Raw genomic sequence first — 22,676 nt, 5'->3', positions numbered from 1 at the left:
ATACGCCTGACCACCCAGATCTACTAAGCACCGGAGAGATGAGTATACAGACAAGTGTTCATTGATTTCAAGAATAGTAGGATCTTTGTTCACTGTGTCTTTTGACTCCGTGGCTCTTTTGTTGTCGCGACCGCTTTATAAACGACGGAGATCCCTCGTTTCCCGCTCACTTCAATTTCTCCACTACAATCGCTTCGACATTCCAGCTCTCAACTTCTACATCGATTCTTCCATACTTTATACAATTATTCTATCTGAAATACACGTTGATATACTTAAGATGAATCCCAGAATCGGCGTCGGCGTCTTCGTCTTCAACAACCAGGGACAATTCCTCATCGGCAAACGCAAGGGCAGCCACGGATCAGGTATGCCGTCCTCCACGCAGCTTTCATCCATCAAAAGGGTTTTGTCTAACAAGAACTAGGCACCTGGGCTCTCCCCGGAGGCCACCTAGAGTTCGGGGAGTCCTTCGAAGAATGCGCCGCACGGGAGATCCTCGAAGAGACGTCTCTCGAGGTGCGCGATATCCAGTACATGACTGCAACCAACGATATCATGGAAGCAGAGGGGAAGCATTATGTGACTATCTTCGTTGGGGCCCGTGTTGTCGATGGGAAGCAGGAGGCAGTGGTATGTCCCTACGATTCCTGATTCTTTTCCTACAAGGCATGACTGACAGTGTGAAGATCATGGAGCCGGAGAAATGTGAAGAGTGGCAGTGGGTTACGCTGGACGACGTCTGCGGTTTTTATGAAGCGTATGATTCCGCCGAGAAGGAGGGCACCATCGATGCCTTCCAGGGGCGGAGGCTGTTCATCCCGATTCTGAATCTGTTCCGGCAGCGGGGTGATCTGCTCGAGTCGCTCGTTTCTGGCTTGTGGTGACACAGGGAATCCGTTTGTTTCTTATTTTATGGGGTGGCATTTTGTTTGAGGCGAATGTTTGCATGCTTACGAATACCGTGGTATAGAATTTGCCATGATTATGCTTTAACCACGATCTAACACCAATTTCACTCCCAGAGCTGTAACTTCATAAACTACTGATAGTAGCCACCCTGCACAAGAGGGTATTGCATCCGATTAGGCCACTGTGTGAGAATAGCCGCACGAGCCTCTTCGATTTGCGCGCGGCTCACCAAGAAACCATGCTGATAAAACAGATCTATCTGCTGGTCAACCCAGTACCTGCACCCCTGACCCTGGTCGTTGAACTCATACTTGTCTCGGCCGTGTTCGACAAGTAAGCTGACATAGTCCCGTACCGTCCTGCTGGTCAGAACATCCAGCCTCACAACCTTCTGCGCGGACGGTGAGATGGTATAGTCCAGAAGGCTCACAACCAGATTGCCCTTGGAGCCGCCGGCAACCGAGGTACTGGGCACGGTATACGAAGGCGTCATATCCAGGTGTATCGAGTGGGTTGCTGACACACGGAGGTAGAAAACACCAGTGGTTGCCTCCTTGAGGGAGTCTTCCATGCGCGACTGCATCGACCCAGAAGACATCCTTGTCCAGGATCTCGTCCTTCTTACTTGCGGGGACGAACCGTAATGGCTTGAAAGAGGGGGGTCGAAGATTCATTTTGGGGTGGTGAGAGCGATGATGATTTCCTGTGGACGAGGTTGATCAAGGCAGCCCAGAATGCCTAAATATGTTGAGTCTCACATGTGCTCCGTAGGCGTGGTTGAGAATGACTTGGAGTGTTCCTATGGAGGTTAGTCGGAGTATAATCAATTGTCCCGTAAGAGATACTTATTACACAATTCTGTTTACCCTAGCAACTTAGAAATGCAATCCTCTTGACACACACACCATTATATCAATGATAAAGATGAAGAGAGAGGGATTACTCATCCAAACAGACTGCCCAGTAAGACCGACTAACCCCAATACGGCAAGCTGTGTACTACAGCAAGTCGTACAGGACCGCCTGGTTTGACATGAACCAGAGGATCAAATAAATTCCCCTCTCGCGAGCGGAAGAACATTCATGGCTTTTGAATTGATTGATTTGGACACATCTTGAGCCCAGAGCAGCTTTACTCCGCTGCATTCTAAGCAACATATCGACTGAAAGTCCCCTTCCATCATGGTAGAGAACTGCCACAGCGAGGTGACTCTCGATTCTGATGCCCCTGGAAACATCGACTGCACAGGGGTTGATTCGTTCGTTACATCCACTGCAATGACCGCCGAAAGGGCCTACTATCACTGCGGCAATTTCTTCATCAAACGTGGCCTCAGGCCGAGCGAATACAAGACCACCCACCGCGGCACGAAACACATCCCCCGATTAGGAAAGCAACGACTCCAAAACGAGGCAGCAACTTTGCGTTTTATTCGACGCGTGAGCAACATCCCTGTTCCAACTTTGTACGGTGCTTTTGAGCTCGACGATTCGTTTGTATTGATCACAGAACACATCGACGGAGTGGCTATGTCAGACTTAACGGACGATCAGAAGTATGTCGTTCGTACTGAAGTCGAGCAGCACCTAGCCACCCTACGTAGGATCAAGTCCAACACTATCGGTGGCCCTTCAGGGATTGTGCTTCCGCCATATCGCGTGATGCGCCTCTCAGACAAGAACGAATGGCCTCGAAAAGTGTCCAAAGATGGTGAATATGTCTTCTGCCACAACGATCTCGCCCAGCACAATATTATCGTTGACCCTGAGACATTGAAGATACGTGCTATTATCGACTGGGAATACGCCGGCTTCTTTCCTGAATACTTTGAGCGGCCTTTTTATGAAAGACGAGGCCCGTCAGTAGCTCTGGACGGTGAACATGATGATTCTGCGGACTTACTGCGATTTATGGAGAAGACTGCTTGAGTTGGTATCCAAGGCCAGCGATATTGAATGTTATAAGCAATATTTGTTAAATAAATGGGTCCCTGAAGAAAGGAAAACCGCGAAAGAATTATTGAATGACCCGTGGCTGGACTCTGCATAGGAGGAATTCATCATATACTATCATTACCAACAAATATGGATTTGGGATAGACATCTATCTACAGAGCTAGCTCCTTAGCAATAGGTCTCCGAAAATACCTTTTATTTCCACTTATTGAATGAAAGAAAATGACCTACATACATTGTACATGTAGTACAGAGAGTACACTCTGTCGAGCCTCACGTGACACCAAGGCTGTTAGCAACCGCTCTGCGAACCAAAAGTCATCACCACCGCCCGCCGTCGACGCAATCAATACCGGGACAGAAAGCACCCGTCGGAGCCCGCGAGACATTATTCCGCGTAGGTCCTCTACATCTCACCGCACAACCTACACCCAAACAACTACGAGCAACAAATATCCGGCGCAAAAATGTCCTCTTCAGATACCCCCGCATCGGATGCCCCTCCAGGTGCAGGTAACGCAAACGCACCACCACCCAACCGCGCAGCAACACCTAACTGACGTCGGGGATCCCCGAAACAGTGAACATCAATTCGCTCTCTGTGCCGCAGCTTCGCGCCCTTCAAACCCGTCTTTCCTCCGAGCTTGAACACCTGACCACCTCGCATACCAAACTCCGCGCCGCGCAGTCCAAATTCCGCGACTGTATCCGGTCGATCAATGAGGGTGTTGTTGGGTCGGATAAGAAGGGAACGGACGGAAAGGATGACATCCTAGTGCCCTTGACCAGCTCCCTGTATGTTCGGGGCAAGCTGGTGGATCGGGAAAAGGTGCTTGTGGATGTTGGCACCGGATTCTACGTGGAGAAGGTATGTGCTCATTTTTCGCGAGTCGGGAAATGTGTCGAGACTGACCGGTGCATCCCGTCCTCAGACGCCAGCAAAGGCAATTGCATTCTACGAGGACAAGGTCAAGAACTTGGAGGCAAACTTGACAGAGCTGGAAAAGATTGTGCAGACGAAGAGCAGTCAGCAGAGACTATTCGAAGATGGTAAGCCGTGCTTCTATATACGATCATTATATTTATCGCTAACACACTTTTCAGCGCTGAGGCAAAAGTTGCTGAGTGAAAATGCCCCTTCGACTGCGGCCGCTGCAGGCGGTGGCTGAGGCCTTGCTATGGATATATGGTCTATGTTTTGTCATATCAAGGGACACGAAAAATATCATTGTGAATAGAGTGAACTCATACATGAAATGACCCCAAAAGAGTCCTTCAAGTCGTCGTGATCCCCATAGAGCTATACGCTAAATATGTGTTCGGTTGTCATCATGAACTGCACGGAAACATGATCAAAGAGATTCTCTGGGCAGACTGGAAAGACTGAAATGCCATCGCCTAGAACAGAGTGCCGAGATCCGCATCCAACATTTCTCTAGGGGTTTTGGTACTGGTGGCCGGGGAAGACCCAGGGATAGCGCCCTGCATTCTGTTCACGACTGTCGACCTTGCTTCAGATTCGGGGCCGGACAACTCTTGAGTGCCCTCAGGAGAGATGCGTGTTGGACCGAGGACTTCCGCAACACGCTTCACCAAATCAACCATCTCCCAGAATCCAGCGCCCTTTTCGTTTGGCACGGCCGACTGCCTGGGAAGAAAAAAGGTGTTCAGGTTCGGATTGTATTTCGCAGATTGACCAACGGGCAGGTTCGCATGTTCTCCTAGTAGATTATCCCATTTCGAGTCGAATATCGATGCACCCCATGATGTAAAAGGGACTTCCGAAAATTGACTTGCCGCGGCCGTGACACTTTGGTCCTGCATATTGAAGAGGTTCTTGCGAACGTATTCGTCGTAACGGGCAACCTCCAACGTGTAGTCGGTCCCTTTCAGTCGATATCGGAATGCAGTTTTCTCCACAAGCCTAGAGACAGGGGGGGAGTCTTTGAAAATCACCTTTCTGCGTGGCGGTGCGGAAATGTCAGTGATCTTGGTGTCGTGAGGGATTTTAACACTGTGGCCAAATTCTTTCAATGAAACATCAATGGAAGAGGCCTCGTGGAATTCCAAGGACCTGATCTCCAGCTGCCAGTCCGATCTGTTTGCAAAGTCAGCTTGCGCCGCCGAAGATCCGCGTTGAGACTGACCTCTCGAAGTCGATGACGCCAATCTGCAGAGGGGGCCGTCTATCGTTCGACTGTCCACTCTTTCGAGGCCTGAGCCATCGGCGTTGAGTAACCTCATACTCCTCTGCAAGTGGGCTCTTGGCGAACTCTACCTCCAGTCGTAGCATGGAATTGTTCGAGCCTAAGAATTCAAAGTTGACAGAGTATGCAGGTTCCACTTTGTCGAGTAAGCTGGTGGCACTCTCATATGTCTCAAGCAGATCGGTTGCGTTGTAGAATCTAGCGAGAAAATCTTCTTGGGAGACTTTCAACCTGCAAATCATGACATGATTAATGGCATACTCTATAGAGTCTGGGAGAGCCTTACCCTGGAATCAGTCTGCCCTTAGTTTGCTCATATAAGAGCATCTCTCTGAACTCCTCAAAGCTGTACGAATCACTGCCTTCTTTGGGTGCGCGGTACTCATCAAGCACAAACAATCCAATATTGATACGCATACGCAAATGACCGCGGACAAATATAAGTCCTTTCAATGATGTTTCAACTGCTTTGAGTACCCGGGCGTTGTTCTTGGATTGTATGAGACCCGATATGTCTTGCCATGACTCCAAGTCGAGCCCCTTTAGTTTATTTCCTCGGAGAAGAGGCCTAGCCAAGTGGTTTTCGTGCTTCACCACTATATTCTTCTTCATGGTGGTTGGACTTGGAGGTTCGATGACGTAGACCTTTGATTTGATGTTGCTGCTGGCCACAGTTTCGACCCATTTTGTTCTGAGACGGTGGGCGATGTTCTTGATCGTGTCATGATCCTGACCTAGGGCACAGATGAAATCGGGAAGGCCCTTCGGGACGAACAAATGGCAATTGAATTTAGCGCGAAGGACATCAAGAGCTTCGAGCTGTTGTCCAAGGGCTTCGGATAAGGATGGACCTTCTTTTGGCCACAGAAAGAGTAGCTAGAAAGAAGAACGTGTTAATGCACCCTTACAAGCCGACGTCTTTGTACTGACCTTCTCCGGAAACGCTAAGAGTACTTCAGGCTCTTTCCTCAGTTGCAGTATAGCATGCTCACGTCTCTCCTTCATCTCAGCATTGGCCTCTTTACCCGCGTTCTTGGCGTGGATTTTAGCCCACGCGCCCTTTTTCTGAGGAGCATCGAGTGTGCACTTGTCGAGTAGACCGAGAAGAAGTTCTTTGGCAGATGCTACCTGAGCTGCCCCGCCCCACAAAGAAATGACCTGTTGGATTTCAGCACTCTGCACTTCGTTTGGCACACAGACAGGGCGCTACACTACCGTATCGGCGTGGCGAGGCGCTTGGACAAAAGCACCTGTCTTGCGACTGATGCCCTGGAAAACTTCGAGACGCCCTTGTGTAGCTTGTAGTTTCCGCCCGTGGAGCGTTGATCTGGCGACGCCGAAAAACCTAAGATGGTGTTAGTTCGGACGCTCGATGCTTTGTCTGGGAATTCCTTACTGATTTTTGAACGATCCAAAGGTTGCGGGAAGCTTGACGACGTCTTCATAGATAGCTTAGTACGTTGACCAACATGCATATATGTTGTGGGACTCACCAGTGGGCTTTTTGTCACCAGTTATCAGGGCTGCCTTTGAGGGAGAATTGGGAAACAAAGGGGTGGATCGATGCGATGCGCCTCGAGCTGTGTAGGGTCGCCTAGATCTCGAACTGGCACGCTCCCGGGATGCTCTTTGTGTACCTCTTGCAGAAGATGGGTTATACTGCTGACCACCGGTGGCTGCTACAGTGGAGTATGATGGCCTGGGGGGTTCATTTCGGATGGTGGGCGCGGTAGACGCCCCGGCTGGTTGAGGATTGCTTTGGTGTGACAGACCACGGGGGTTGACTGGAGCTCGACCGTACCCGGGTAACTGCCATTCTGGAGAGGGTGTTAGTACAGAGGAACGACGAACATGGGTTATTCACCTCGTAAAGGGACTTACCTTGGGCTCCCGATGTCTCATGACTGACGTAGTGTTAGCGACATGTGAAGCGACAAGTTGAGTGTAAACTCACTCCATGATTACTTTCGCTTGTCGGTACCGGGAAGGATTGAAGCGTTTAGGAAGGACTAAGGAATCATGAGAGATGATGAATGATATGGCCTGAGGGAGAGAGAAAAGGAAAGAAGGAAAGACGGGAGGAAGAGAGAGATAGAAATGGAAGAGGGAAAGAACAGGTAACAGAAACTGGAGAGAAAAGTGAATCCTAGTGTTCGTTTGTACCTTCCAACGGAACCTGGTAGAAAAACCTCACTCTTGGATGACTGCATGCCCCTGCACCAGTGAAGGATAATAACAGAACTGATTTATGTATTCATCTTTGTACAGGTATCTGGAGAGACATACAGCCAGTCCTGTAAGACTGGGAGTTGGGATGAATGAAGGAAACACTTTCGACTTCAGTTGTTGATGTATACTTCCCATACCGCATTCTGATTGGTTCAGCCGGGAGGACTCGCCACTAATCCCAAACAGGATAAAGTGGACAGACGCGACGCCCGACGCGTCCCAAACAGGAATGGTAATTAGTCGCTCTCCAGTCGGATTTTCAACGTCCGATCTCCATCCCATGAAGGATCATTACAACTTTACCCGCCGTTCTTTTGCTGTCGTCTTTTTCCAACTCACTCCAATTCCAATCAAAGACAATGACTCCAGAACCAGCGGATGAAACCGACTCCACGCAAACTCGCAAGCGCAATGCCCGCAAACGCGCCCAGATGTGGATGACCAAGGGGGGTTTGGTCCGGGATGACTCCGATGATGAATTGGGCAAGGAAGATCATCCGTGGGAGTGGATCTACGACTCGAACTCTGACGAAATCAAAGATGGAGGTGAGAGCGCACAACCGGCGGAGGAAGTCTCGAGGTCAGGCCGGAGACGCCAGGCCCGGACCAAGAGTACCAAACGCCGACAACAGATCATCGGGGCCAGAATGGGCACATTTGAATGCAGACTCGGACAAGTGATTCTGCTCAAGTCGCCTGAAGCAGGAAAGGACTGGGTTGGGATTATCACTGAATTCCTCGAGGAGGACGATGACGAGGCAGAAGGCGAAGTGGTCAAGTCCGCCAACATCATGTGGTTTGCTTCTCCAGACGAGTTCATGTCGACAAGGAACAAGCGACGCGCCGATGCTTTGCCAAACGAGCAATATCTTACCGCAGACTTCAACGTGAACCCTCTTACCTCGATCAATGGCCGGGCGACCGTGATGTCCAAAGATGCTTTCTTTGCGAAATATCCAAATGGCGCTCCTCCGAAGGGCAAGGATGCATTGGCTGAGTACAACAAATGCATCGTATGCCGGAGAGGCGTGAACCAACTCCAGGGGAGATATACTCCCGAGTTCGTTTGGGAGGAAGTGTACCGCGAGGACAGAATATTCGATTTGATCAACTTGATCAAAGATGGCTTGAAGGCAGCCAAAAAGCGGAAACAAGTAGACAACGATGTGAGTGTTTGTTTATCACCGCCCAGCATACTTCCATCTAACGATGCGTCCTTTAGTACGTCGATATCAAAGAGAAAGAAGATGACGACTTTGCACCTACCACCCCGAGGAAACGCCAGAAAGTGGCCACGAATGCCACACCCCAGTCACGACGCCAGAAGGCGTTGACGACCCCAAGTCACAAGCGGTAAATGAGACTGTATACCCCGTGTACCTTTGCAGAGACTGAGACTTACCAGGATCGTCGTCAAAAAACCACTCGAATTCACACCACTCGGCACTCGTGTTCTCTCCCCGACACATTTCGCTTCACCCTACCGTCAAGCACGAACCCTCCTTCACGTTTCCACAGTACCCACATCACTTCCCTGTCGCAAGAATGAATTCGAGACCGTCTATAATCATCTCAGTGCTGCGATCATGGAAGGCACGGGCGCCTGTATCTATATCTCGGGCACACCAGGAACAGGAAAGACAGCAACTGTGCGAGAAGTGGTCGCACAGTTGAACTCCGCCGTCTTGGCGGAGGAGATGGACGACTTCATCTTCGTCGAAATCAACGGCATGAAGGTCACCGACCCACACCAGTCCTACTCATTACTCTGGGAAGCCTTGAAGGGTGACCGAGTGTCGCCATCCCATGCGCTCGACCTTCTCGAACGCGAGTTCTCCCACCCCTCACCACGCCGCGTATCATGCGTCGTTCTCATGGACGAACTCGACCAGCTCGTTACCAAAAACCAGTCGGTGATGTACAACTTCTTCAACTGGCCGGCTCTCCGCCACTCTCGCCTGATCGTGCTGGCTGTCGCAAACACCATGGATCTCCCCGAACGAACGCTCAGCAACAAGATCTCCAGTCGTCTGGGTCTTACCCGCATCACATTCCCCGGGTACAAGCACACCGATCTCATGGAGATCATCAGCACGCGTTTAGCGAACGTCCCCGGAAACATCGTTGACGCGGACGCCATCCAATTCGCAAGCCGGAAGGTCGCAGCGGTCAGCGGTGACGCGCGACGTGCGTTGGACATCTGCCGCCGTGCGGTTGAAATCGCCGAACAGAACAGCGAGGCTGCGCAGGACCCGGACGCGGACGAAATCGAGTCCCTCCCGCCAACGCCAACCAAGACACCCGCCCGAAAGGAGAGGTCCCTGTGCAAAGAAACGGTCCAAGCAAAGATGGAATCTCCCCAGAAGAAGCTACCCCAGAAACAGTTCGCTGGCAGGGTCACTATAGCTACAATCAAGCAGGCCATTCAAGAGGCAACGTCGACTCCGCTGCAACAATGCCTCCGCACGCTGCCTCTTTCTGCAAAGCTCTTCCTCTCTGCGCTCTTGGCCCGTGTCAAACGAACCGGGATTTCTGAGTCCACTTTTGGTGATGTGATCGACGAGGCGAAGCGGATCGCCGATGCCTCAGTTGCAGTTGCAGGTGCTGCAGGCGCGAGTATCAAAGACTTCTTGCTCGCGGGGGGCAGTAGTGCCCGAGTCAAAGCCCTTGGATTCGCGGCAATGGAGCTGATGAACTCTGGGATTCTTGCCCTGGAACATGGAGGGACTCGAGGAGGGTCGACTGCCATTCCAAATAGAGACCGCAGCGGCAAAGTGAGATTACGGGTGGCTCCTGAAGACGTCAGAGCTGCGTTTCGGGAGGATCTCGAAGCAAAGGGATTAGGTCTGGGACAGGACCAGTAGGCCACTGAATATACCCTTACGAAAGGGCAAACCGCACTTTACGCGCATGTTGGCGATTTGACTGGCTTACAGATTGCCATTTAACGCATGATACCCATTCCTGTTGGATGAACCTTGACAGGCCGTCACTACTGAGGCAATATAAGCATAGTTGGATAATGAGATGTTTAGACCATATATGATACAAATGATACCCAATCATTTTTGGGCCACTTCATAGTACCTTAGATACCGAGTATATTTAAACATTGAAACAAGAAAGGACCCCAGACCCTCAACGCTAAACTCCATAAACGTGCATCAAACCGTCCGATTCTAAAAGTCAAAACCAGACCAATTACACAGGGTATCAGATGTCCACAGCAGCCTAATATCTCTGTCTGCCCAGAGTCGGAGCCCACGTAACCGGATGCGATTCGGGCGTGGCATTCTCGTCTTGCTTCCAGACCTTGATGGTCTTGTCCGCCTCACCCGTAATCAGACGGAGACCGGTGCGGTCAAAAGTGGATGCCATGATGCCCGCTTCGGCCTCCAGCGAACCGGGTTGGGCCATAGTGTCGATTGTTTGGAATCGATAGCCAGTCTTCCAGTCCCAGAAGCACATGGAGCCGTTGTCGCCGCCCGAGAAGAGAACATTGTCTTCGTTCACAGCGAGAGTGTTGATGACAGCGTTGTGTCCTTCGAAATTCTGCATGAAGTCACCCTCCGGACACTTCCACTGCTTGATGCTACCAGTACTAGCGCTGGCGAAGGTAAATTCCCGCGGGTGAGTGACGATGTTCCGTACACCCTTCTTGTGGTGAGTCAAGACGCCCATGGACTTTCCGGCTGCGAGATCCCACAGACGAACGGTGGCGTCTAGAGAACCACTGATGATCTGAGGATCGGCCTCCTGACACTTGACATCGGCGACAGTGCCTTTGTGGCCGCTCAGAACGTGAACGTTGCTTCGTGTGCGCATATCCCAGACTCGACAGACACCATCCCGACCACCTGTGACCAACAAATCGAGACGCGGGTGCAGCGCGAGGGTGTACACTCCGCTGAGATGGCCGTGATAGTGGCGAATGACCTTGTTCGTTTCCAGATCCCAACACTTCACCATCTTGTCCTCTCCGCACGAGAAGAGGTACGGGTGCCGAGGCGACACGGCCAACCCGCGGACAGTAGAGATATGACCCGTCAGCGTGAGACGGAGGGAGCCGGTCGCAAGGTCCCAGATCTTGATTGTCCGGTCACCTGCACCACTGGCAAACCACTTGTTGTTCGGTTCGACCGCCAGACTCCGCACCCATCCCAGATGTCCAGAGATCACTCGCATCAACTTCCAGGGCGCATGCCAGTCGGGCTTCTGTTGCCGTGTGGCGGAGGGTCGCTGGATCAGGCTCTTGGGTTCGTTCTCTCCGCCCACACCGCCAGCACTGGGACCGGGGCCCCTCTTGACGAGGGACATCGAAGCGCCACTCTTGTCCGCTGGTCCCTGCCCTTGTGCCTGGATCTTCGGGCGCTTCGTACGACCGGCGGCTGCCTTGGCTTGTTTCTCTGCGAGCGCGGGAGGAAGCTCCTTCACATCTTGGTATTCAGCCTTTCTCCGATATGAAACACCAATGGAACCGTCGCCTGTCGAGGGGGTGACCATGAGGTAGTCGGTACCGAAAAGATCTGCAGTTCGCTTCGCGGACAGGCGCACCGCCTCGTCGGGTGTGGTCGATGGAATCGCGTCCATTTTGAAATCAGTATGTTCTCTTTGTAGTGTATTTATTAAGACCGCAGCGATATGCGCAGCGTTTTGGTGAAATTCTCGCGAACGAGCGTGGGCGAGGTCCTTTTCGCGTCCAGAACCCTAGAAAATAGGAGTCGTCGGGGTTCGAGAAAATTGTGAGGGTCACTTCATTCGAGTCGCAGTATGAAAATATTCAGCTTTCCACAAAGTAAGTCGGTAAAGACGCAGGATTGGGGTAGAATGGAAGAAGACGAAGGCTGTGGTGGAAGGTCACGCTGAAGGCGGGTCTGAACTTTTGGAGCTGCTGTAATGCCTGAGGCATGAAAGCTTAAGTAAGCGAAATTGGCCTCCCCGCAGACGGATAACATCATTTCAGTAGCTCCCCGATCAGCATCTACTCCGATCTATACCTGAAGTCCTGAACCACAGCGATCCAACCATGGATCCCAATCACGACGCCAAATTCCCTCTCCATGAGGCTGCTCGAGAAGGAAAAAGTGAGCTCCTCTTTATTGCACCGAATTTCAGTCTGACTAACAGATACAGCTCAACTTGTCGAATCGCTCTTGAGCGTGAGTGCCCCGCATGGCTGGAGCTCTCTTGGCCCCAGATCTCGTCCATGATGGACGCGCTAACGTATCCCGACATATAGGCGAATCCGAAATTGGCAAATGTGAAAGATGATGATGACCGTCTTGCGATTCACTGGGCGGCCGCCTTTAATCGGCTTCCGGTCGTGGAGCTCCTTGTCTCCACCAAGAACTTTGATCCTGATGTCGAGGTCCGCTAGCCACCCTAGACATGGTCATGCCTCAGGCGGGAAGACAAAGACTAACGAGCGCTCTACGGCGTAGGATGGATCAGGCTGGACGCCCCTCATGATCGCAGCAAGCTTGAAGAATGCCGAAGGAGACGCCATCATCGAGCTGCTTCTCCGCAAGGGTGCGGACGTCAGTGTCAAGAGTTCATCTGGACAGGTTAGTATCACAATCGCAATTACGCATAAGCAGAGCTAATAAATCCCATCATCCAGAACGCTCTCCACTTCGCAACTTCCAAAGGCAACCTCTCCACTGTCCGCACCTTAATAGCCAACAAGTGCAGCGCGCGAGTCAAAGATAGACGCGGTCAGCTGCCTCTGCACCGTGCCGCAGCCATTGGTTCTTCACCCATCATCAAGGTCCTCCTCGAGGAGGGAAAGAGTCCAGTTAATGCCACAGATATGGATGGCTTGACAGCACTGCATCATGCCATCTCTGAAGGCCACGGTGATGCGGCCATCACGTTACTCAAGGCTGGCGCGGAAACAGATAAGAGAAGCTCAGATGGGCTTTTGGCCATTGATATGGCACCAGATGCAAAGGTGAGTCGTTGTTTGCGCGCGATTATTGATTCGTAGCTGAGTGTTGTTCAGATTCGCTCCTACATCATGCAAACAGCAGAGAGGGAAGGCATAGAATTGTAGGTTAGAGGGAGCGGAGCGCGAAGATCTGGGAATAGAAAAGGAGAGATGACAGACAATACTGTGCTGAGGATTGTGGCGTCTGCTCAGCTTTGTAATATGAAGGATACCCGAGTGACTACAGTAGGACAGGGTCAGATTCATGAAGAACTATAAGTTGTATCACATAACATCGTCTAAATAAAGTCTATATACAGAATTGGAGTGAAGAAGTAATCGGCAAACAGAATAGACTACCGCATGGTTCTGTCGGCCAGTTCGCGGTACATCTGCTTGATATCCACAATATCAGCTTGGAGCTCTTCCACCCTTTCGCTCTTTTCACCTAGCATCTCGAGGGTCGTCTGATATCGTTGGTCCAATTCCTCAAGCCGCCGCTCCAACTCTTGCACGCGAGCATCGGCTTCCTTTTTCTCTTCCGACTCTCGCATAAGATCAACCACTTGCTGCCGAGCTTCATCGCGCTGGGATGTGATCCGTGCGAGCTCGTCTTTCGATGCGGCTCGCTCACTTTCCAGCCGACGAACTGTGGCACTCATCCGCTCTACCAGTTGCACTGAGGGGCCAGCACCGACAGTGGATTCGGAGATGATGTCGTTGATACCGCGGGAAGGCTGGGTGTGAGCGCCGCCAGATGCAGAAGGAGTGCCAGAGCCACTAAAGAACTCATCCGGTTCAAAAGTTATTGAAGGCGCGTCGGTAATATGCGGGGTGGAAGCGCTGTTTGTCACTGGAGGAGACAGCACGGCATGCGTCGAAGCTGGGAATGAATTTTGTCGCGACGGAGTGCCTATTTCTGGCGATGTCATAGGTAAGGTCGAAGCACGTCGGCTGCTAGGACGGTAGTCGGATAGGGACGCGACAGGGTCCAAGTTGCTCGGTCGACGGCTGAATGCAACGGGTGATCCTGTTCGAGGCTGCTGGAGGAAGTTCGGGGATGGGGCAATCTGTTCTCGCCATTTGGCTCGCTCTTCCTCAAGTTTCTGCGTCCATGTCAGGTCGCAGACTTTCTTCTGTTCGACGAAGTCTTTTTGCGCCGAGGCTAAGTCGTCTGTGGCCTTCTTGAGCTTTTGCTCCAGCTTTTTGAGTTCTTGTATGCGTTCCTCGAGTTTCACCTGGAGGTCTTGCTCTGTTTCCTTTGCGACTTCCAGTTCCTCCTCGACTCGCTTCGACTTGAGATTCTAAACACCAGTTAGTTTGTCCGCCTACAGATATTTGCGGGGTGTTCCTTACCACTTCCCGGACCTTTCGACGCAACTCTCCTTCTCGCCGGGCAACCTCATCGCGCTCCTTTTCCACATTTGCTAGCCGCGAAAGAAGGGAGCCCTCAAGGGTCTGCCAATTTTCACTGGCAACAGCATATTGGGTCTGCAAAGTTTCTATCTGTCGGAGCAGCTTTGCCTGTGATTCACTGGCAACCCCAGAAGAAGCTTCTTCTGCTTTGAATCGAAGGGACTCCAGTTTGCTTTCCAAGATGGACTGCTCGCCTTTCAATTCAATCTCGAGCGCATGAGCCCTCTCTTTTTCTTGTTCGACGGCATTCTTGAGATCATCGATCTCTCTTCTCAGCTTCTCTTCGTTTATATCGCGTTCAATCTTGGTATTTGTGAGCTCCTCCTCCAACTCAGCAGCACGCCGCTTCTCTTTCTCCAGAGCATCGGACTGAGCTTTCGCTTCAGCCGCTTCAGCGCGTGCTACAGCTCGGGCGAGCTGACCCTTCAGCTCTTGGACAGTTTGACTAAGAGAATTGCGCTCTGATGAGATGGCCTCAAAATCTCGAGACATTTTCATCTGAGCAGACAAAGAGTCGGCCGCTCTCTTCTCCGCAGCTTCAGCTCGCTTGGCTCTAGTCTCAGCGTTGACTAGATCCCTTTCCAGCCTGTCCGTCTTCTTCTTGTTTTCGACCTGAGCTTTAGAGTTTTCGGTCAACTGTTGCCGGAGCCGTTTGATTGCCATCCGATGGTCCATCTCTGTCTTCGAGAGTTTTTGGCCTTCCTCCAGGAGCAGCGCGATCTTCTCATCTTTCTCTCGGAGCAGCTTCTCTGTGCTTCCGGGCTCCGCAGTTGCAGCAGCTTTCTTGGCCGACTCGGCAGCCTCTTTGGCCAAGTACTTGAGCTTCGACTGCAAAGCATCTATCCGTTCAATATAGATGTGCATCTCTCCCTGCCAGTGAGACTCGGCGGCTTTGAATTCTGCTTGCATTTGCGCAATTGTTTTCTCTTGGTCATTGAGGTCTGTTTTGACGGTGGTCGCGGTAGTATCGACGCCGGATTGAGCGGGCTCTTGAGAATCTCGGGACGTTCGAGGTTCCTCGGCTGATAATCGGCTATCTTCGACAGCTTCTGTCGCACCGTTCAAGGCGATGTCCTCCTTTTGCTCCGGAGACGATACACCGGAATCATGGCTGGTCCTGGGGTTTGCCATGGAAGCCGACAGAGACTCATCGTGTTTAGCAAGGCTGTCTGCGGGCTTCTCGGGATTCTTTGGGGGAGATCCAAGACTTGATTCTATATCCATACTTCCGCGCGCATCGTTACTGGGAACCGGACTCGTGACAGGCGACGAGACACGACTTTGGGGAGAAGGAGTAGCACCCGCCGGGGGGGTGCTAGATCTGACAACCGCACGCGCGAGACGTTCTTGAAGACGATCATTTTTTCGCGCGTTTGACGAGCTGCGGGAAAGATCTGGAACCAGGTGTTAACATGCGCTAACATCCGAAACTGACGGACGGTATCATACTGCCTGTCTGCGTTGCGTTCGCACTTGGCGGTCTTGATGGTAGTTGCGTCCGATCATCTTCTTCCGATAGTATCAAATCCAATCTCGACTCCACACCAGCGACAGCCTGCTGGAGAAAAGAGCCCACCTTCCACTTCGGTTTCGAACCCTGAGGATTTTGCGCCATGATGGTCTGTCGGAGAAGGGAAACGGCGCGGATGGAGGTGGAGATGGATGCTACTGTGTCGCAGCGGTGCGGGAACAACTACACTGGCATTGAGAGGTAGAGGTTCCTGACAATGGTTCCAGTCGATGGTTGTCTGCCGTCACGGGCAAGCAAGACAAAAGGGAAGAGAACGGGAAGAGGAGGGGGTTGAGACGCCAAACGAGGAATTATGACGAGAGAGAGAGAATAAGAATACCGAGGGGACTATCCCAATGACAGGGGAGTGAAGAAGTAAGACATACCACGTTGCGGGAGGTAAAAAGACCCCGGCGACGCTTGCGTGGATGACGACGAGAGCGGCATGAAGCGAAACCCGAACAGTAATTAGTTAACGGCTGGTGCACGGGGCTTGGCATGGGGAACAAACGTCAACGTGATTGCTCCATTCGGCCCTCTCTCCGCTGTCCCCTACGCCGATATCCAACTCAACACATTCCTCCGTCTTTCTCTTTCTTTTTTTCTCGCTCTCTTCTCCCCTGTTGCCTTCTCTCCTCCCGGGTAGGCTCCTTCGTCGGCCTTCCCTCGATCCGTATACCCCATCATGTCGTCCCTGCCCCTGGAGCCGCCCACGTATCTGAGCTCCCTCCAGAACAACATTCGAGCTCGTCCGATCCCCTGGGAGGGGGCGGTTCGAGCAGGTAACATCACCGATGACCACCTGAAGAAAATCAAGGCTGTGGACAAGGTCCGAAAGGAACAACGGCGCCAGACTATCGAGGGTGATGTGGCCGGATATGTTGGCTTGCTCGCTGGCAACTCCAACACGAAGAGTGTGTTGGATCTGGCCTCCAAGAGGTCCGACATTGTCCAGTATATTCTGGTTCTTGCGGCCGATCTAATCAACGGTGAGTCGCTGGTCCAGCGTCGTCTCCCAGCTGAAGCTATGCGCTGACCACGCCGCACGATGAAGATGTTCCGGCCCTGTCCTCCGCCCTAGTCGCCCATCCCGATCCTTATCGACCTTTCCTCCCCTTCTTGAGCCACACGGCCAATACCGACGACCCGATCCCTCTGCTTACCTCGACCTTCCTGACCAAGCTTGTGTCGATCAGTCTTGTTTCCTCTTCCAAGCCTACCGCCCGCGATGAGGCCGCACTTCCACAGCTCTATGCCTATCTGAGCACCCTGACCCAAAATCAGGACAACGGTCTGCAGGACATTGGCGTTCGGGAGCTATCCGCACTCCTTCTGACCGCGAGATCTCGGGAGATCTTCTGGAAGGAGCGGACGAAGACGGTTGAGCCCTTGATAGAAATCCTACGTGCTGCTACAGGGGGAAAGGATAGCAGCTCCAGCACCCTGGCGGGCAGTTCGCGGGCGATCGAGCCAGGTCTTTCCGGTGGAGTCGGTCTTCAGCTCCTGTACCGAGTTCTCCTTGTTCTGTGGCAGCTGAGCTTCCAGGGCGCATTAGTTGGCGAAGGTCTACAAGCGTATGTAAACTCCTTCCCCAGGCTCAATCCGAGAATCTTGATATTGACGAACACAGTGATTATGAAATCATCCAACTCTATACTCATCTCCTGCGTCTCTCCCCGAAGGAAAAGACCACCCGGCTCCTCCTTGCGACTCTGCACAACCTCCTCTCCTCTAACCGCACCACTCTACTCCCGGTCGCCATATTCGTCCGACTTCCTGCCCTCCTGACCAACATGTCAGGCCGCCACCTGACTGATCCCGATCTCCTCGAGGACCTGAAGTCCCTGTCGGAGATGCTGGACGAGTATACGAAGACGCAGACGACGTTCGATCAATACGCAGCGGAACTGCAGTCGGGCCACCTGCGTTGGTCCCCGCCTCACCGCAACCCCACTTTCTGGAAGGATAATGCGCGTCGGATCCTGGATGACGGAAACGGGGCGCTGCCGAAGAAGCTGGCCGAGATTCTCTCCAAGAGTTGGGACAACGACAAGCAGGTCCTTGCGATTGGCTGTAACGACGTGGGTCACCTCGTGAAGGAGCTGCCGGAACGACGGGCCCAGCTGGAAAAGTTGGGCCTGAAGGCGCGGGTGATGGAGCTGATGGCAGACAAGGATGAGTCGGTGAGATGGGAGAGTTTGCGGGCGGTGGGTGAGTGGCTTCGGTATACATTTGATGATTGATTCTACTTGGTTGTTATGATGTGTTATTTCTGTGTGAATATACTACCCGATTATTGTCTTGCTTTTTTTGTACCTGCTGTCTCTGATGGATACTGTTAGTGCCATCTCCTGTGCATAGAGCGAAGTGAATAGTGGATTAGACATTATGTACTGTACGTCGACAGTTGTTTTCAGCTGGTGGCGAGATCTTACCTTTACCTAAAATGAGGACAAACTTCGGAACCGTCTGAATGAGAATCACGGATACCCCGCATAGAAACCGGGACCAGATGGATTCCATGAACTTCCGAACCATCATCGCCCAGTCGAAAAGGACGCATAAGGACAATCCCACATATCCCAGGTTGTTCGCAGAGACCGGTGGATCTCTGGCCTGGAGGATCGGCCGCTATACAAAAGTGCGCGGGTCCGATTCTATTCTGCTTATCTCTCTCGACTCCTCCCTCCGATACAGCCGAACTAGCCCTGTCCAGGGTTTCGTTTCAGTCGGTGTGTCAGACAGTCTTTGGAAACGCTCGACAGCAGTCTCTCCACGATTTGATCTCTTCCGTCCTGTACAGACCCGCCCCGAGAGAGAACGAGTGAGACCGACCCCACTGCAGAGTATCGAGGGAACTAAAATACGGAGAGGGGCCCCAGAACAGCGACAAGAAAAAAAAGTGACGGATACTGCCACTCACCACCGCACCATCTCCAACCCCATGTCTCGATCGTTCAACGGGTGCAAGCGATGTAAAGCCCGACGGCAGAAATGTGACGAACAGCGGCCCAGTTGCGGGCGTTGTCAATCGGCGGGGACGCCATGTCGATATGCAATGCAGCTGCAGTGGGGAGGAAGGGCCTTTTCACGATCGAGGTTTGGGGCCTGCGTAGGCAATGGGGGCATGCAGAAGTTCGGTTCGTTTCTTCCCTTCTGATCAAAACCGCTTTTTTCCCTTTCTCTTTGGCAAATGCCTGACATGGATACTCGCAGAGTACTCCCCCGGTGAATTTATCTACACGACCAACGCTCCTCCTCCGACGCTCGACACCATGGCCCTGACCCGACCCGTCGATCCGTTCGCCTCCCTGACGTCTGATCAGAAGGCGCTCCTGCACCATTTCCTCAACGACGCCTCGCAGGTCACGGCGAGCCACTCGGGCATGCAACAGGACATCTGCAAGATGCTGGTTCCCATGGCGCTGCAGACGCCGTCACTTCTGTATGCTACGATGGCGCTCTCCGCGATCCACCTACAGTCGCTACACAACCAGTCGGAGAACGTGAAGTCGGCACCGGACATCGCGCGGCTGATGGCCTTCAGCCTGGAACACTTCCGCAAGGAGCTGCAGAACCCGGCCGACAAGAGCTCGGAAGCGCTGCTCGCCACGGCGCGCACGCTATGTCTCGCCGAGATCCACTCGGGCGCCATCCACCCCAACTCCTGGCGCGCACACATCGAAGGCGCCAAAGCGCTGATGGACACGGCTGACCACCAGGGAGGCCTGTCGCCGCGGTCGTCCGCCGGTTTTCGTCGCTACCTGGACCGGTGGTACTGGTCGATTGTGTCGCTGACGGCGCTGACGGGCAACGGTCGGCCGATTGGCTACGGCTCGGAGCCGCCCTGCGCGACGACAGACATGGGTCAGTCCGCCGCGCCGGACTACCTGGACGATTACTGGGGGTTCACGGTGAGCCTGGCGACGATCTTCCGGGAGATTGGGGCGGCGGCATGGCGGAACCACCAGGGTCGGCAGGCGGCGCAGGCGACGGTCGTCGACGGGACGGAGGTGACGGTGCACAGTGAGGCGGCGGCGCTGGAGTCATCGCTGCGCAGCTTGATGGACCAAGGGGCCGGGGCGCCGCCGGCGTTCTATCCCGGGGTGGCAGAGGGACTGTCGGCAGAGTGCATCCGCCAGCTAAGTCTGTGTAATGAGGCGTTCCAGCACAGCGCGCTCATCCAGATCCATCGGCGGCTGCGGCAGACGCCGGCGTCGTCGCCGGAGGTGCAGCGGTCGGTGAAGCGGATTCTCGAGTGCACAGCGCTGATCGGGCCGTCGCCGGGTCTCAGTCCATGGGTGATGCTTACGACGCCGCTGTTTATCGCGGGGTGTGAGGCGCGCGGTGAGGACCGCGACCAGGTGCGCCAGTTGCTTTCCTCGCTGCACGATACGATTCACATTCCCAATGTGATGCAGTCGCTGAAGTTCCTGGAGCAGTTCTGGTCGAATCAGCTGGATGAGAACGAGGGCTGGAGTCAGTATCTTGGTAAGTCTGTCTGGCTGATTGTGTGGGAGTGTTGTGCTAACGGAGTAGATCGTATGAGGTTTGATTTCATTCCATACTGAGGGTTTGCGTAAGTAACGCGGTTATGGTTCATGTTTATGGTTACGATGCTAAGAAGCGATCACGGGGTGTATGTTATGGCTGTATGTTTAGCTTGGTTGATGTGATTTTATTTGGCTTGTGCATGGCGTTGCTTAGGAGTTTGTCGAGTGTTTTTCTGCTTAGATTATACCTCATTTATCCCATGTACGTCTGGTGCACGTTGATCTTCATGATCTCATAAGAGTATGTAGGTATTTTGCCTTGTTGGTCAACTATTCGATGATGCGTCATATATATAGTAGGGCTCGCCAAGGCAATACTTAATCTAATATAAATAAAATAGCCACCATAGTTCACTATAGTTCACCAGGCGGAGTTTAAATCTGACAGCAGACTACGGAGTACATAGAAAACCATCCAACTACCGGTAGAAGATACATCATGTTTTGTCCCGACAAGCTTTAGCACGTCCCTCGAGGCGTCAACACCCCCTGGAAGACGCCCGTCAGCAACATCCGCCCACGAACTACTGAGCATCCCTTGCCGCCAGAGTGTGACATGCATGACACCGAAGGTCGCAGGGGTCTAGAAGCCCGACGCGTCAACAAGCTGGTTAGGGTTTCAATATGATCTGTTTTATGTATGAGAAACTGGTATTAGAGTACTCCCAAATGTCTGAGCACGGAGCAGGATTATTAGGTACCTATTGACACATGTCGTAAGAGTACTACGAGTCCGGATTGCTAGTAGTAGTGCAGCGATCAGCAGGTACAGGGCTAGGGCGGATCCCGGACGGACTGGATCCTGGTGGCGTTGTCTAGATGAAAGTTGGATGCATGGGCGGCAAGACGACGCAGACTATTGCTGCTATTTCCCGGCGAGGAGGTCTAGAATGGGAGATATCGGTCGGCCGCCGTTTCATATTTATATTTAGCCCGGGATATATTTTTGTCTGGTCTGTTTTGTCGCCTCCTGTCTTGACGCTGGTGATGATGCTAAAAATATGCTGTGTCTACGTCTTCAGTCGGGTTGCACTGACTTCGGGGTCTGTACTCCTACACCTCGAGACAGGGATAAGGGTGAACTTAAGAACAGAGAGAAGCCGAGGAATGGAATGTGGAATCGGGATGGTAAGGTTATTTGATGCCTGGAATGTAGGTATTCTGTCAGATTCAATTCGTTTACTTTCTAGATACGAGTATTACCTATCGAGCTACAATAGGGCTACAGTATGGTGTGGTTGTACCTTGCTACTATTATGTCCTCCGTACTCCGTATGCAAAACAACCAGGACGCATGGACGGCGGATTCGAGCCCCTGGTTGGTCCGAGTGCAACCGCCGATAGATACCAATAGGAGCGCATTATCAGGCTGTGATCCATGGACCATGGACACGAGTCAGTGGATCGTGTTCGGCTGAAATCCTGTAGGAGTTCGAGGAGGTAGCTAACTATCTGGATCATTATTCTCTACAAGCAATTAGAGTGAGGCATCGACCGTAACATCCAGAGACATTCTCCGGAGTACATGTAGCTTATGGATTATACTCCGAGATCACTATGACTAGGTAGAGTCGGTCTATACCAAATCTTCTATTACCCCTGAATAGTACTCTGTATGTATATCATCCACGCTATCGAGCGAGTGGGGCGTCACGGTTCGTTGCGATCGGCCTCCAGCCGTGTATGAGCCGTCCAAGGACTCAAGTGTGAGAGGATTCGAGAGGAACCTGGGCGGGAGAATATGGTGCACATACAGTCTGCAGATTGCTTCAGTATATACACAAGGGAGACCTACAGAACATTGAGTATACTTAAATCTGCAAGATGAATGTACCAGTACCTACTTCATCTCCAAGTCAAAAAGCCCCCAGAAGTACCGCTACCGCAAGGTTCTTAGTCCTCCCGCTCCACCCAATCAGGCAATGTCGCGCCAACCAAGACTCTGCAACTCCTTTTCCCTTTCCCAC

General features: G+C 52.4%; 9 protein-coding genes across 9 annotated transcripts; 6 read left to right on the top strand and 3 right to left on the bottom strand.

Annotated features, from left to right (window-relative positions):
* Nucleotides 1–280: 280 nt before the first annotated feature.
* On the top strand, nucleotides 281–887 carry ATEG_00266 (nucleotide triphosphate diphosphatase NUDT15; the record flags this gene model as incomplete). The annotated part of the gene is made up of 3 exons (XM_001210352.1): nucleotides 281–368; nucleotides 428–633; nucleotides 690–887. The coding sequence occupies 3 exons, from the start codon at nucleotides 281–283 to the stop codon at nucleotides 885–887; spliced, it is 492 nt and encodes a 163-aa protein (XP_001210352.1).
* Nucleotides 888–2,094: 1,207 nt separating this feature from the next.
* On the top strand, nucleotides 2,095–2,841 carry ATEG_00265 (aminoglycoside phosphotransferase family protein; the record flags this gene model as incomplete). Its single annotated transcript, XM_001210351.1, has 1 exon — nucleotides 2,095–2,841. The coding sequence occupies one exon, from the start codon at nucleotides 2,095–2,097 to the stop codon at nucleotides 2,839–2,841; it is 747 nt and encodes a 248-aa protein (XP_001210351.1).
* Nucleotides 2,842–4,266: 1,425 nt separating this feature from the next.
* Nucleotides 4,267–7,034, bottom strand: ATEG_00264 (uncharacterized protein; the record flags this gene model as incomplete). Its single annotated transcript, XM_001210350.1, has 8 exons — nucleotides 4,267–4,966; nucleotides 5,016–5,306; nucleotides 5,362–5,951; nucleotides 6,006–6,233; nucleotides 6,326–6,420; nucleotides 6,569–6,892; nucleotides 6,957–6,979; nucleotides 7,030–7,034. 8 exons carry the CDS (start codon nucleotides 7,032–7,034, stop codon nucleotides 4,267–4,269), a joined length of 2,256 nt encoding a protein of 751 aa, XP_001210350.1.
* Nucleotides 7,035–7,663: 629 nt separating this feature from the next.
* Nucleotides 7,664–10,168, top strand: ATEG_00263 (origin recognition complex subunit 1; the record flags this gene model as incomplete). The annotated part of the gene is made up of 4 exons (XM_001210349.1): nucleotides 7,664–8,317; nucleotides 8,348–8,470; nucleotides 8,527–8,657; nucleotides 8,710–10,168. The coding sequence occupies 4 exons, from the start codon at nucleotides 7,664–7,666 to the stop codon at nucleotides 10,166–10,168; spliced, it is 2,367 nt and encodes a 788-aa protein (XP_001210349.1).
* A 367-nt stretch (nucleotides 10,169–10,535) lies between these two features.
* Nucleotides 10,536–11,894, bottom strand: ATEG_00262 (WD40 repeat domain-containing protein; the record flags this gene model as incomplete). The annotated part of the gene is made up of 1 exon (XM_001210348.1): nucleotides 10,536–11,894. One exon carries the CDS (start codon nucleotides 11,892–11,894, stop codon nucleotides 10,536–10,538), a length of 1,359 nt encoding a protein of 452 aa, XP_001210348.1.
* A 436-nt stretch (nucleotides 11,895–12,330) lies between these two features.
* Nucleotides 12,331–13,356, top strand: ATEG_00261 (ankyrin repeat domain-containing protein; the record flags this gene model as incomplete). Its single annotated transcript, XM_001210347.1, has 6 exons — nucleotides 12,331–12,388; nucleotides 12,438–12,463; nucleotides 12,544–12,672; nucleotides 12,746–12,868; nucleotides 12,925–13,254; nucleotides 13,306–13,356. The coding sequence occupies 6 exons, from the start codon at nucleotides 12,331–12,333 to the stop codon at nucleotides 13,354–13,356; spliced, it is 717 nt and encodes a 238-aa protein (XP_001210347.1).
* A 230-nt stretch (nucleotides 13,357–13,586) lies between these two features.
* ATEG_00260 (M protein repeat protein) lies at nucleotides 13,587–16,261 on the bottom strand (the record flags this gene model as incomplete). The annotated part of the gene is made up of 3 exons (XM_001210346.1): nucleotides 13,587–14,534; nucleotides 14,587–16,040; nucleotides 16,096–16,261. 3 exons carry the CDS (start codon nucleotides 16,259–16,261, stop codon nucleotides 13,587–13,589), a joined length of 2,568 nt encoding a protein of 855 aa, XP_001210346.1.
* Nucleotides 16,262–16,841: 580 nt separating this feature from the next.
* On the top strand, nucleotides 16,842–18,399 carry ATEG_00259 (H(+)-transporting V1 sector ATPase subunit H; the record flags this gene model as incomplete). Its single annotated transcript, XM_001210345.1, has 3 exons — nucleotides 16,842–17,145; nucleotides 17,211–17,730; nucleotides 17,787–18,399. The coding sequence occupies 3 exons, from the start codon at nucleotides 16,842–16,844 to the stop codon at nucleotides 18,397–18,399; spliced, it is 1,437 nt and encodes a 478-aa protein (XP_001210345.1).
* A 1,032-nt stretch (nucleotides 18,400–19,431) lies between these two features.
* Nucleotides 19,432–20,727, top strand: ATEG_00258 (fungal specific transcription factor domain-containing protein; the record flags this gene model as incomplete). The annotated part of the gene is made up of 2 exons (XM_001210344.1): nucleotides 19,432–20,647; nucleotides 20,696–20,727. The coding sequence occupies 2 exons, from the start codon at nucleotides 19,432–19,434 to the stop codon at nucleotides 20,725–20,727; spliced, it is 1,248 nt and encodes a 415-aa protein (XP_001210344.1).
* Nucleotides 20,728–22,676: the final 1,949 nt, after the last annotated feature.

The sequence above is a fragment of the Aspergillus terreus genome, genomic scaffold, assembly GCF_000149615.1.
Source record: "Aspergillus terreus NIH2624 scaffold_1 genomic scaffold, whole genome shotgun sequence".
NCBI lineage: Eukaryota > Fungi > Ascomycota > Eurotiomycetes > Eurotiales > Aspergillaceae > Aspergillus > Aspergillus terreus.
Note: the sequence above shows the minus strand (reverse complement) of the source record. Positions and strands in the feature narration are given on the sequence as shown.